Source organism: Cinclus cinclus, chromosome 28, assembly GCF_963662255.1.
Source record: "Cinclus cinclus chromosome 28, bCinCin1.1, whole genome shotgun sequence".
Classification (NCBI taxonomy): domain Eukaryota; kingdom Metazoa; phylum Chordata; class Aves; order Passeriformes; family Cinclidae; genus Cinclus; species Cinclus cinclus.
Window position 1 is genome coordinate 5,397,432 of NC_085073.1, and position 13,907 is coordinate 5,411,338.

Below are 13,907 nucleotides of genomic sequence, written 5' to 3' on the forward strand. Positions count from 1 at the left end.
AGCCCCAGCAGCACTGGGATTTCGTGTCTTAACAGCTTCAAACCAGTTTAAAGAGGAAGAAAACAACTCTTTTTGGCCTTAAAATGACTCAGAGTCTGCAGTGCTGTGGCAGAGCCACCGTGGCGAACTGGGGGGGCTCTGCACGGGCAGCAGGGCCGGGGGCACCCCCGAGGGGCCTCAGTGAGGGCGTGGGACAGTGGGACGGGATCCCGTGGGGCGCTGGGACAGAGGGTGCCACAAGGTGCCAGGACATCTGGACTGTGCCCCTCAGCCGTGTGGCACTGAACTTTGTCCGAGTTGTCACCGTCGAGGGGCTGGGCCCGCCCCGGGGTATCCCCGACGTCACAAGCGCAGCGTGGTCACAACACCCGGTCGGGCGACACTGGGCACCCCAGGACTGGCCCTTCTCCTGCCGCCGGAACCCACTGGCACCAGTTTGACCAACTCCAGCGAGCCAGGTGTGGGGGAGCACCGGGACCCCCGTGCTTGGGACCCGCACGAGAGGAGGGGACGCTTGGGAGGGTCGGGGCAGGGTCTGTCCTGGGGGACCGGTGCCAGGGAAGGTCGGGGGACCGGCGGTGGCAGTGCCGGTGTGGGGGAGGTCTCCAGTTCCGGGCTCGGGGTGTCACTGCAGCCGGATCCCGGGGAACCGGCTCGGTGCAGGCCGGGCCCGGGGGTGTCCATGAGACCCAGTCCCGGGGGCTCCGGTGCCGGGGGGGACTCGGTACACGCCGTTCCCAGGGGTTCGCTGCCCTTCCGGCCCCGCACTCCCCGCCGGTCGCTGCTCCCGGTCCGCCCCGGGCCGGCCCCGCTGGGCGGCTCCGGTCACATGCGCTCGGGGCGGGCTCCGGGGTATAAAGGGCGGCGGGGCGAGCCCGGAGCCGAACCGAGCGCAGCAGAACCGAGTCCAACCGCCCGCGGTAAGCGCGATCCGGGGCCGGTCCGGGATCCCTGCTCCGATCCCGATTGCGATCCCGGTTCCGATCCCGGTTCCGATCCCGGTCGCGATCCCGGTTCCGATCGCAATCCTGGAACCGATCCCGGTTCCGGTCCCGGTCGCAATCGCGGTCCCGATCGCGATCCCGGTCCCAGGGACCCCCCCCCCGTCCCAGGTTTTTCCAACCGCGTGGGTGCTGCCCCGTTCCCGGCAGGGGTAGCTTGGGGTCCTCCCTTCGGGTGGCAGGAGGGAGGGTTGGGGGGGCCAGGCCCCACTCACGGTCCTGTCCTGTGCCCCCCAGCCCCACCATGGCCACCAGCGAGCCCACGCCAGCGCAGCCCAAGGCAGAGGAGCAGCAGGTCAGTGCGGGCAAGCGGGGGGAATTTGGGGGCGATCCACGGGGTCCCTGCATGGAGACAGGGATCGGGGTTATCCCACCCTCTGATGGGCTTGGGGAGCCATGGGAGCACTCCAAAACCATCCCTGGGGTGTTGGGAACACGGAACACACCCCATTCCCTGTCAGGTTTGGGGGGGTCCCTCATGCCCACGCTCACCCTGAGCCCTTCTGGCCCCCAGAGCATCGGGACACGCGTGGCCAACCTGCCCCTGGTGAGCTCTGCCTATGACATGGTGTCCTCCGCCTACACCTGCACCAAGGAGAGCCACCCCTACCTGCGCTCCGTGTGCGACGCTGCTGAGAAGGGGGTGAAGACTCTGACGGCAGCGGCAGCGAGCGGGGCCCAGCCCCTCCTCACCCGGCTGGAGCCCCAGAGTGAGTGCAGGGCAGGGACAGCACCCCGTGGGGATGGGGGACCCCAAAACTGGCTCTCACTGAGGAGAGGAATGACCTGGTTTTGTATCTCTGGTTTGTATGGCCAAGGAATAAAGGGCTGGAGAAGCTGGAAAAAAAGACGTGGGGGCAGCACCCCCTGAATGTTGGGGTGATGGAAAATCGGCCCTAGCAGAGTTCCTGCAAGGCAGCAGAGTGTTAAACCCACCTCTTTTTTGCACCTCCAGTTTCCACTGCCAACGAATTTGCCTGCAAAGGGCTGGACAAGCTGGAGGAGAAGCTGCCCATCCTGCAGCAGCCCCCCCAGAAGGTACAGGGGTGGGGTGGGGTGGGGTGGGCAGCACCCTCAGAGACCCCCCCCAGTGCTTAACAGAGGTTTGTGTGTCCTCCCAGATCATCTCGGACACCAAACTGCTGGTGACCTCCACGGTGACAGGGGCCAAGGATGTGCTGACCAGTACCATGGCTGGAGCCAAGGATGCAGTGTCCAGCACTGTGGCCGGGGCCAAGGATGCAGTGTCCAACACCATGGCAGGAGCCAAGGATGCAGTGACCAGCCGAGTGACCGGTGTGATGGACATGACCAAAGGGGCCGTGCAGGGTGGTGTGGAGCTGACCAGGTCTGCGGTCAGCAGTGGCGTCAGCACCGTGGGCCAGATGGTGGCCAGCGGGGTGGGCTCCGTGCTGGGCAAGTCAGAGGAGCTGGTGGATCATTACCTGCCCATGACGGATGAGGAGCTGGGTGAGCAGCTGATCCCAACCCTCCAGAGAGGGTGGGCAGAGCCTGGGCAGGGCATGGGAGGCTCTGTGGGGTGGTGATGGTGGCGCTGGGACCCTCCTGAGCAGCTCCTGTCCCACAGCCAAGCTGGCCACGTCCGTGGAGGGCTTTGAGGCTGCGCAGCAGAGGCAGCAGCAGAGCTACTTCGTGCGCCTGGGCTCCCTCTCCACCAAGGTGCGGCACCGAGCGCTCCAGCACTCCCTGGGCAAACTGCAGAGCGCCCGCCAGAGCAGCCAGGACCTGCTGGCCCAGCTCCAGCGCACCCTCGACCTGGTAGGACCCAGCCCCGTGCCCCCCTGTGCCATCTCGGGGTGTCCCCCAGAGGCCCCCCGACCCAGCTGGGCTGTTCCCCTCTCCCAGGTGGAGCACCTGAGGCAGGGCGTGGACCAGAGGCTGCAGGGAGGGCAGGAGAAGCTGCAGCAACTGTGGCTGGAGTGGAGCAAGAAGCAGCCGGGCAGTGGCAAGGACCAGGTGCCACCCGAGGTAGGAGCAGGGCAGGGGGTCCCCAGGGTGACCCGGGGTGTCCCCCCAGCCCTCACCCCCCGTGTCCCCCCGCAGACAGTGGAGTCGGGCACGCTGACCATGCTGCAGGGTTTGACCCAGCAGCTGCAGAGCTCTTGCCAGCCCTTGGTGTCCAGCCTGCAGGGCCTCCCCGCCAGCATCCAGGACACGGCGGGGCAGGTCCGGCACAACGTGGAGGAACTGCGGGCGGCGCTGGGCTCGGTCACCTCCCTGCAGGACGTGACAGGCCCCGTGCTGGCCCGAGCCCGCAGCCACGCCACCAAAGCCCGGCAGCTGATGGACGAGCTGGTGGAGCACGTGGCCTTCAACACCCCCCTGACGTGGCTGGTGGGACCCTTCGCCCCCTCGGGCAAGCGCCCGGTGGAGCTGGAGATGGAGTAGCAATCCTGGGCTGCTCTCCCTCCCCGCCCCAAAAAAGCCTCGTTAGGAGCCTTTGCTAATTCCCCCCAGCCCTCCTGACCCCTAACCTTGTGCCTGCCTCTGTGGGGACCCTCCTGCCTGTCCCAGCTCCGTCCCTTGTCCCCTTGCTGGGGACCTGCAGTTTCGTGCCTTGGCTGCCCCAAGTGCCTGTTGGGGGTCCCCCATGTCCTCGGTGCCTTCAAACCCCTCAGCCTTGTAGGGTCAAAACAGCACAAGAAATAAACTCTGGTTAGTTTTGCACTGGACTGAGGTTTCTTTGGGGGCGTGGCAGGGAGGAATTGGGCTCTGGAGGAACAACCCCCTCCCCAAGAGCTGGGGATCCCCATGTCCTGAGCCGCCCATTCCCCAAACAACCCCCCCAGCCTGTCCCCGCCCCGTGGGAGCAGGGGTGGGAGGAGAGGACCTGGCAGTGGGATCAGGAGTGGGGTCCTGGAGGGGGCGTCCCACTTCCCAGCAGTTGGGCAAGAGGCACTCAGGTTGTTTTGGGCTTTATTTGGGTCTTGTTTACAGAGTGAGTGTGAAATCAGGCCTAGAAAAAGCAAAAGTGAAGCGTCCCCAGGGCAGAGTTACTGCAGCTGAGAGGGGGGGTCGGAGCACAAAGAGGAGGCGGCGCCGGAGTGGAGCCGGGAATTCTTTATTGGAGACGGACAAAAGCTCGGGAGTGTTGCAAAAGAGCAGAGACCAACACTGATCTGCTGCCCAACACGGGCAGGATGGTGCCAGGGTCAGTGCCCCCCCTGGCACAGTTAGGAGAGAACACACCCTTTTCACCCCGGTTTTACCCCAAGAAATCGGTGCCCAGCCCTGCTGCCAGCCCTAAGCAGAGGGATCCGGCTCCAGCAGCTAGCCCTGGATGGAGAGAGGATTGTGATGGTGGGGAAAGGGGCTTGGAGCAGCCCCTGAGTGCCTGATCCTGGCCAGAGAGAATTCGGGGGCGCATGGGGTGTTTTCTAGCCCTGACCTTGGGCAGGGGGTTAAGGTCCTCCCCTCATCCCAGCCTCAAGAAAGAGACACTGGGGTTCCTTCTGTTTTTCATTAGAAAACCCTTTATATTCATTTCATGTTGGTTGAAATCACAAGAAATTAGGCAGGAGGGGAAAAAAACAAAAACAAAACAAAAAAAAATTTAAAACAAGGGGGGAGGACAAATACAGACACCAGCACAGCCCCCCCGCGGGTGGTGCCTCCGCAGGGATGGGACACGGGACAAGACCAAGGACATTGGCTACGGTGGGACTTAGTGAAGTGACTCAGGCAGGGGACGAGGCAGAGGCTGCTCTCCCTTCACAGCCTCTCCTCCTCCTCCTCCTCCAGGTGGGAGCTGCTTCCTCAGCTCTCCTCCTCCTCCTCATCCGCAGCCTCCGACTCCCCGCGAGCTCGCTCTGGCCCGGCCTTGGGATAGTCCTGGACACTGCTGGGGGAAGAGTGGGGGCAGGGAGAGCTCAGGCCCCTGCTCCTGTGCCTCCTCCAGCCCCTCTCCCACATCCCAGTTCCTTCCCAAGCTGGGAGAATCCTTTCACAACCCATAGGATGTCCCAAAATCATCCCTGCAGAGCCCAGCAATCACAGGGGCTGCAGCCCCAGCCCTACCCTCCACACTCACTTGTTGTGGGGCTCCTCTGTGGATGCCTCCAGCTCCCCAGGTACTGGCCCTTGGCTCTTGTCCTTCTCCTCTGTGCCGTCTGACTTTTGGGACAGGGATTCACCATTCACAGGACCTGACAGGTCTGAAGGGAAGAGAGAGATGCTCAGGCTCTTGGTTCCCCTCATCCATCCTGACCCCTGTGGGCCGAGGATCCACAGCCACAGGTCGTGCAGCTGAGCCTGAGGGGACTCCAGGACTGGCCTGACCCCTACAGCTGCAAGTAGGGGCCCAAAACCTCCATCCCCAAGCCCACAGGCACCATGAGGGTGGATTTTCCCTGTCAGTTCCTCTGGGAAGGCTCTTGCAGCATCACCAGGACGCCCCAGGCAGAGACCTGGATCCGAGGGTGGAAGATCCCAGTCACCACTCCCCGTGCAAGAGCCTGAGCAAGTGTTCAAGGACATTTCCACATTCCTTCATGCCTGGACCAGAGCTCAGTATGGCAGGGAGGAGCTGCCCTGGGCCCAAAAACCAGCGTGGAGTCCCCCAGAGCCTGGGTGTGGGGCTTGAGGTTTGCTCTCTGCCCTCACTGCATTCCCCATCCAGCCCTTTCCCACTCCTGGCACTCCAGCAAAGCAGGGCCTGGAGGTGCTGATCCCTCCACCACGAGGCCAACAGGCACCTCCCCATGTCCCCCGTGTCCCCAGCAGGATGGGGCATGTCCCAGGGAGGGGATTATGACCTGCCCAGACAAGGCAGGGAATGCTCCTGGGATGTTCAGGAATGTTACCAGCATTTGTCTCCTCTTCCCCCTTCTCATTTCGTGTCTCCGCTCCTGACATCTTCTCCTGGCCCTTCTCTGCCTCCCCCTTGTCCTTCTCAGGACCAGCTTTGTTGGCTTTCTGGATGGATTCCATCTTTGGTCCCAGCACACGCGACTTCAACCGGGTGTAGACTTCGGCCGCTTTTTCCATCACGTCCTTGTTGGCTTTGTAGCGACGGATCTGCCCCGGGGAGCAGGAGGAGGGACCCCCTTAGAGCTGGGGCCAGGCAGGCTCCCCGCTCCCCCAGGGAGGGCTCAGCCCCAGCTCTACCTTCTTGAGTGTAGCCACCACATCCGTGTGTTTCTGGAGGATGTGGGAAGTGACCTGGAGCGTGCCTAGCTCCTCCAGTGCGTTCAGACACCGCTTGATGTCCTGCACGGAAGGTACCGGGATCAGGAGCTGCCCTGGGGGCACCTGGGGCCTTCCAGCACCCCCAAAGGGAGTAGGAGCACCCCCAGGTATCACAGCTGGGCAAGGATGAACAGGGATGTCCCAGGCTGTCAGCACTCACCGGGTTATCAACCTTCAGCGCAAACTTGATCTCACTGTGAAGTTTCTGGAGTTTCTCTTCCACTGTTGGCTCTGGAGCAGAGAGAGACACAGGCTGAGCTGTCAGGGCACCAGCAGAGTCCACGGCCCTGCCCAGAGCTCAGGATCTGCTCTGGGGCCTGGAATCACTCCCAGGCAGGGGTTGTGTCCTCCCACACTTCCAAAGTTGAGCACAGCCCCGGGAATGTCTCTGGAGAGGACAGGCTGGGGTGTGCCAAGATAGGGAGGAGATGCCAGGGAAGTGATCCTGGGATCACAGCAGTGCTGGGAAAAAACCTGGCACAAACTCACTGATCCCTCCCTGTCCCAGGGATGGGGGAACCAACCCTGGAGCCCTCCCCTTTTCTCTCCTCCCCTCTGTTATGGGAAGCAGTGGCTCCCTCACCCTTTTTCTTCTCCATTCTCCTTTCAGGGATCGGGTCAGATTTCTTCCGGCCTCGTTCCACCTTCATAGGTCTGTGGGAAGGGAAGGGAAAAGGGAAGATAGTTGTGATGCCCCTGCTCACCACTGGGCTAACACTGGGGGATGGCACTGGCTGAAGCATCCAAGACCCCTCCACCCTGGGCACAGCTCCCTTGTGCCCCATGAGAAAGAGAACAGCACAGAATCTCATCCTGGTAACCTCCAACAGCTCCTCCAGCCCCTTCAGCTCAGGAGGAGGGGAGGAACAAGCCCAGCCCCTCTTCAGGTGCTGCAGCCCCATGACCCCCATCCCCACCCTGGGGTGCCAGGGCTGGAGCCATGCAGAACAGCCCCACTCCCAGGAGCAAAGGGGAGGGAGGGAGATGTGCAGATGCTGACTTGTTCCGTGGCTTCTCCTCTGCTCGGCCCCTCTTCTCCTTCTGATTTGGTTTCCTTGACAACTCCGAGGGCTGTTTCTTCACAGGCTTCTTTACCTTGAAGGAGAGAACAATGCAGGGAGAGTGGCAGGGCCCTCCCCACTGCAGCACAAACAGAGCCATGGCCACACCACAACAGCACTCACTGTCACCCCACAGCCATCCCCAGGGCCCAGGGGCACCCCACACCAGAGCATGTGGTCCCCCACATGGCAGTCACCCCACAGTCACCCCTGGCCATGGCACAGCATCACCCAATGGAACATGGTCACCCCATGGCACACGGTCACCCCACATGCTCCCAAAAGCTCCAGGGGGATGGTGGAGCAAAGCCCATGACTGTGTTGGAAAAGCATCTTGGAGATCATGAACGGTTTGGGTTGGAAGGGAACATAAAGCTCATCCCGTCCCATGGCAGGGACACCTTTCACTGTCCCAGGCTGCTCCAAGCTCCTTCCAGCCTGGCCTTGGACACTTCCAGGGATGCAACAGCCACAGCTTCTCTGGGCACCCTGTGCCAGATGTGAGGCCCACAGCTGGATCCTAGGCCAGGGGAAGAGCTCCCACTCCAAGGCACAGACATGCCATGGACAAAACCCAACATCGTGTGGGCAGCTGCAGGGTAACTCAAGACCATGAGATCAGGTCCCTGCCACTCCTGGAGATGCCTGACTGCCTGATGGCAGGTTCTCCATCCACCCCCCAGGCCCCCACAGCTCCACACTCACCTCCTTCTCCTGCTCCAGCTCAGAGTCCGAGGAGGACGCAGCCTTGGCCCGGCCCCTCCGGCCCTTTTTGGCCATTTCATCCTCGGCACTGCTGTCCGAGTCCGAGTGTGCCTCCTCGCCCTTCTCTGCCTTCTCCTTCCTTTTCTCCTTCTCCTCCTTCTCCTGCTCCCGGAGCCGCCGGATCTCCTCCTCCTGCTCCCTCTTCCTCTTCTCCTCCAGCTCCCGCCGCCGCTCCTCGTCCCGCCTCTTCCACTCGCTGATACGATCCACGTCGCTGTCGCTGTCACTGCCAGGACAGGGCACCCCTGTCACACCCCTGAGTGACCCCCAGCCCAACCCAAGTGTGACAGTGTCCCAGCTGAGCTCACCTGTCACTGCTGGAGCTGCTGGGGGAACGCTCTGGCTTCGGTTTCCTGCCCCGGGGCTTGGGAGGGGGTTTCTCAGCTGCAAGACAACAGGGACACGTTCAACAGGAGCTGTTAAAACAGCCCCGAGTTGCAGAGGCAGAGGGCTTCTGGAATGTTCCCACAATTCGGGATAGGACCCCAGAGCCTTGGGAACGCGCGAGCTCACACGCTCCCATCCCAAGGTGGTGGCAGGAGCAGGGGCAGGAGTGGGCCCAGGGGTACCTGGCTTGCGGCCCCGTGGTGCCTTTTTCACCGACACATCTGAGTCCGAGTCCGAGTCTGACTTGGTCATGTCCACGGTGGCATTGCCCATCTCCAGATCCGAGTCCACTTTGGAGTCGGAGTCAGACCCAGACTCCACTTTCTGCAGGCAGTGAGCAGGGCTGGGATGGAGGGTGACCGTGGGGTGGCACTGCCCCAATCCCAGCCATACCCCTAAACCCAGCAGTGTCCTGGACCCCAGCATCCCAAGCCCCAGCAGGTCACCAAGAGATCAGTGAGGTCCCTCCAGGTGCTCCAGCCCAGGGCACAGCCCTGTCATCTCCAGTCTCCCCCTTCTCACAGCGCAGACCCCAACTCCTCTGCAGCCTCCCTCAGATTAGGGGTCCTTTACCTTCTTCTTCCTCCCTGCTGCTGGCATCCTCCGCGGGGCCCGGGCCACCGGCTTCTTTTCGGGAGTGAAATCCTGGATGAAAACAAATATGAGGAAATTTGGAATGGTGTCATCATGGTGTCAAACCAGTCAGGCTCTCTCCAGCCTCTGCCCCACTCCCACAGGGATGTTCTCACCCCCTGCCAGTGTATCCCCAAATCCTCTCACCTGGTCACTGTTTTTTTCTGACTCAGAAGACGTTTCTGAGTTCTCCTCTTCAGTGACAGAGGGGCTGCCCTGATCCAAGTCACTCGAGGATTTCCGAGGCCGTTTTGTCACAGGCATCTGCCAAAGGAGAGGTGACAAGATGAGAGAAGTCCATTGCTTCTCCACCCACCTTGGAAAGCAAATGTTTCCTGGGAAAGGCTTTCCCCAGCTCTTCCCAACCAGCCCTGCAAGAGCTGCAGTCAGACCTGCAGCTCTGGATCCTCTTCCAGGCTGTAAACCCTGCCAGGACTGGCCATCCCACCACCCCACAGGCATCATGAGACAGCTGTGAGACCCCCCAAAAACCATGCTGAGCCCCATTTCCCACCGAAGAATCCAGAGGGAGCTGGTTTCTCCACCACCTCCTGCTGAGATGGGCTCAAGGAAAGCTCTGTGACAGAGCCACAGTGTCCCCAGGCTGGCTCACCCACCTGTCCCCAGCCCACACTCACTTTCATGGCCAAGGATTTCCTCTTGAGCCCACTGTGGTCGCTGCCTCGATCCGAATCCTCATCACTGTCCACCTTCTCTGTGGGCACCGTGGCCATGGCAGAGTCATCCTCGTCGTCCCCGGCGTCGCTCCCCGCCATGGGGTCGTTCTCGGGGACGTCGCTGTCTGAGGAGCTGGCAGGCTAAAGGCATTGGGAGGACAGAGGGGTTAGGGTGGCCTGTGGGGCATTTGCGCAGCAGGAGAGGAGGAAGAGGGGACACTGAGGGTGGGGAGTGAAGGAAGGCAGAGCTGGGTGTGCAGAGCAGTGCGGGGCAGCCTCCCCTCCCCTCCCCTCCCCTCCCCTCCCCTCCCCTCCCCTCCCCTCCCCTCCCCTCCCCTCCCAGCATGGATCCCTCTGGACAAGGCCACCAGCCTTTCCTGGGGAACGATGCACCCCTTCCCACAGCCCCTCACACACCACTCTGACACTGACACATTTCCGGGGTGCTGCTTCCTCGCTGCCCTCTGCCCCCCATCCTCACACCCTGCCAAAATCCCTGGAGCAGCCTGGAGCCAAGCAGAGCCCAGCCCTCCTCTGCCCTGACGGCGCCAGACAAGCTGCGGTGGCTGCGTTCAGCCTCTCCTGCCTCCACTTGGCTCAGACTCTTCCTGTCCTCTTCACACACCTTCCCCACGGGAAAGGTCCACGCAAGGAGTCCAGGTGGCCACCGTGCTCCTCTCAGGTGGGATCTCCTGTATCCTGCTCCCTGAAGATGTCCTTGTTTCTCCAGCTCATCAGGAGGTTCCTCACACAGGGACATCACACCCCAACTTCATCTTCTGGGCTGCTCCTCTGTGTGTGGCAGCACTGACATTCCTAGAGCCGGGTTCTTCCAACTGCTGCAAAGCCTTTCCTCACCCTTGGCTGTTCCTGGCACCTCACTCCACTTAGGTCCCAAAGGCAAGGAAATTTCAGTGTCTTCTGCTGCTCCTTTTGCCCACAGGACACAGTGGGTGCTGGTGAACCCTCAGCCTCGCTGGGTCCCTCATCCCTGATGGGAGATCCCAACAGATTCCTGGCCATGGCAGCTGCTGCCTCCCTCACCGCACCAATCTCCATGTTTTCAAGTACCTCCAGAGCCTCAGTTTCAGGTGGACTACACCCACAGTTTTGGGTGGACCAGTTCCCAACCCCTGCCCATCAAACCACATCTTCACTCTTACCCAACCATGACGCCTGGAGGGGCTCATTCCCTGCATCTGCTAACCTCCAGGGACCACCTTGACCTTGTTGCCCACCCTACAAACCTTCCTCTGCTTCTTCAGCCCCACTGCCTATGAAGCCAATGCCTCCTGTGATTGATGATCTTTACAGAATAAACTGGATCCCAATTATAGTCATGAGATGCCCCCATGAGCAGCTGACAAAGAGCTGTTCCCCAGCTCAGCCCGCTCCAAATCCTGCTGGAGGGCTCAGGAACCTCAGGAATGGATGGAGAAGGGAACTTCGCAACAATCCACAAGCAGATGCAGAAGCCAGGGACGAGTAAGCCTCAAGTTCTTGCTCTGACAACAAAATCTCCACGATTTTGGGCAAGCAGCACAAAGCACGACCCCAGTCCCACCACGACAACGGGGCAGAAGCACCTTCCTCCAGAGCAAGTGGGAACTTCCAGCGTTCCTGGAAGCCCGAGGGAAATCCCTCCATGGAGGAAGATGAGGACAGCAGACTCCCTGAGGAAAGGAGAGGGCAGGGAAGGAGAGGGGAGCTAATTCCACCCCAAGGAAGCCAAGCTGGAAGCTGGAAGCAATTGGCACGGCAGCGAGGAGAAGCAGAGACAGGAGAAGCGACTCGGGGGACGGAGGGGCAGCAGCCCCATGCCCTGCCCAGCCCACACTCACCGCAGGGGCACTGTAACTGGCGTGGGGGTTGTTCTGGATTTCCCACAAGCCTTCGTTGAAGCCTTTTCTCTTGTTTGGTTTCCCATATTTGTCTTTGTATTTTTCGTAAGGGAACAGATCTTTAGGGCCCAAGAAGGCGCTGGAGAGAGACAAAGCAGAGGTGAGGCCGGAGCAGAGGCAGAGCCCAGCGGGGGGAGCGAGGCAGCGCTTACGTCTCGTGGGTGCCGAAGAAGAAGATGGGGTACTTGTTCGGGGGGGGTTTCACGGCGCCGTCCGCAATGTCATCAATCTGAAAGGAAACCCAAAGCACCAGGAGGTCAGAGACAGCGGTGACACGTCCTCAGCCCCGGCAAGCGGCGTCGGGTCCGGCACCCGCTTGGAGCCAAGCGCGGCAGGAAAGCACCCGGACGGGGCCCTGGCTACGGATCCGAGTCCCTGTGGGATCTCGACCAGAGTAACGGGAAAGATCCGGCACCGAGGTCTTGTGGGCAACGTGGGCCTTGCGCTACTCCCCCGGGATCCATGGCCGGGAGCCCGGCAGCGCGGGCGGGGGGCGGTGGATGAGTGGCCGTAGGGTCTGTCCTGGCTGGAGCCTGGCCACAGGAAAAGCCCCGCTGCCGGCTGGACACCCCATCTTCTGTGCTCCGGGTGGGCAGGGGGAGCCTCGGGGTGTGCAGGGGGTGCTGGGGAGGTCTTCGGGGCAGGGGGACCCTTCCCCATAAAAGCAAGCGAGCTAAAGCAGAGGGGCTGTCCTGGCAGCAGCGGCAGTCACGGGTCTCACGGCGAGGTGCAGCCAAGCGGTGTCAGCTCCGGCCCCCTGAGCTCCCTGATCCCACACGGTTCCACCTGCCAGTCTCTTCCCATCCAAGGGCACTGGATGAACCTGCCACGCCCTCGGCTGCTCCCGGGGACCCCGCAGAGCCCCCAAGCACCCCCCAGCTGAGCACATCCCAAAGCAGCTCCCACTCTCCAGGAGCACTGTGGCACGACGCTGTCCCCCTCCAGAAATACTCCAGCCAAAGAAGCCCCACAAAGTGCAGCAGCACCCGCTGATCCCGCACCGTGAGCACGCACACCCATGTCACACCCAGAGTGTCCCCTCACTGTCCCCAGCAAGGGACAGAACCCCACGGTGCAGGATCCCAACGCAGTGCAGGACCCCACCTCGGTACCGAGATCCCATACGGGATCTCTGAGCCAGTGCTGGGCCCTCATCCCAGTACAGCTGCTGGTATGGGGTCCCCCATTCCAGTACAGGACACCCCATTCCAGTGCACTGGGACCGGGCCCCATCCCAGTACAGAACATTCCAACCCAGTCCGGGTGCTGGGATGCGACCCCACATCCCAGCCTGAGTGCTGGGACAGGTCCCTCATCACACCACCGGCTCACACTCCGTGACAGATACCGATATGGGTCCCCCATCCCGAACGGGACACCCATTCCGGTACAGACCCTCCTATCCCGGTACAGGTACCGTTACAGCACGTCCACCCCGGTACCATCTCCCCGTCCCGGTACAGGGCGTCCCGTCCCGGTACGGCTCCCGTTATGGCATCTCCATCCCGCTACGTGTTCCCACGCCGGTACCGTGCCCCCATCCCGGTACGGGATCCCCAGCCCCGTACAGGTACAGGTACCGTTATGGCATCTCCATCTCGGCAAGGCCTCCGCTCCGGGAACAAGGGTCGGTACGCGTCCCCATCCCGTCTCCAGTACCCCCTCCCGATCCCGCCCCCATCCCGGTCCGAGACCCCCGCCCCCCTCCCGGTCCGTCCCCCCGCGGCGCGGCCCCGCGGTCTCACCCGGGCCGGCCAGTGCGGGTAGCCCTTCATCTTGGCGAAGACGAGGTCCCCGGGTTTGAAGCTGTGTGGCATGGCGGCACCGGGGGGCGCGGGGGGCACCGGGCACGGGCAGGCCCAGCCCAGGCCGCGGCAGCACCGGGCAGGCGGCGGGGGCGGCCCGCACCGCACAGCACGCAGGATGTCCCGCCCCCGGTCGCGACCGCGCCACCCATTGGCTCCGCCGCACATCGCTCAGCTTGTCAGACCAATAGGAGCGAGGCGTCGGCACGGCGGGATAACGGGATTGGACCGCGCCGCCGGAGGCGCCGAAGCGGGGGGCGCTGCGGGGCGGGGCCTGAGGGGCGAGGGGGGCCAGGGATAGGGACAAGGAATCGGGGGGGGGGAAGCTGAGACCTGAGGGGACACAGGGACTGGGGGAGCTGGGAGCGGAGGGGACACAGGGACCGGAGGAGCTGGGAGCGGAGGGGACACAGGGACCGCAGGAGCTGGGAGCGGAGGGGACACAGGGACCGGGGGAGCTGGGAGCGGA

At 62.5% G+C, this 13,907-nt stretch overlaps 2 protein-coding genes across 5 annotated transcripts; one reads left to right on the forward strand and one right to left on the reverse strand.

Annotated features, from left to right (window-relative positions):
• The first annotated feature begins 382 nt into the window (after positions 1–382).
• On the forward strand, positions 383–3,573 carry LOC134054496 (perilipin-3-like). The gene is made up of 9 exons (XM_062510330.1): positions 383–458; positions 1,239–1,296; positions 1,516–1,711; positions 1,957–2,039; positions 2,123–2,186; positions 2,265–2,471; positions 2,590–2,780; positions 2,868–2,990; positions 3,066–3,573. The coding sequence occupies exons 2-9, from the start codon at positions 1,246–1,248 to the stop codon at positions 3,408–3,410; spliced, it is 1,260 nt and encodes a 419-aa protein (XP_062366314.1). The 5' UTR covers positions 383–458; positions 1,239–1,245; the 3' UTR covers positions 3,411–3,573.
• Positions 3,574–4,077: 504 nt separating this feature from the next.
• HDGFL2 (HDGF like 2) lies at positions 4,078–13,487 on the reverse strand. 4 transcript variants are annotated; one of them, XM_062510302.1, is made up of 16 exons: positions 13,379–13,487; positions 11,786–11,862; positions 11,574–11,712; positions 9,694–9,873; positions 9,203–9,319; positions 8,996–9,067; positions 8,605–8,746; positions 8,344–8,419; positions 7,976–8,261; positions 7,210–7,304; positions 6,793–6,863; positions 6,370–6,440; positions 6,129–6,230; positions 5,825–6,038; positions 5,053–5,176; positions 4,078–4,860 (listed from the first exon to the last, which is right to left on the reverse strand). In XM_062510302.1, exons 1-16 carry the CDS (start codon positions 13,448–13,450, stop codon positions 4,779–4,781), a joined length of 1,920 nt encoding a protein of 639 aa, XP_062366286.1. In that variant the 5' UTR covers positions 13,451–13,487; the 3' UTR covers positions 4,078–4,778. The 4 variants fall into 4 exon arrangements, with proteins under 4 accessions (XP_062366286.1, XP_062366285.1, XP_062366288.1 ...); XM_062510301.1 differs by having other exon boundaries at positions 4,078–4,863; XM_062510304.1 differs by lacking the exons at positions 11,574–11,712; positions 11,786–11,862 and having other exon boundaries at positions 13,379–13,481.
• Between the last annotated feature and the right edge of the window lie 420 nt (positions 13,488–13,907).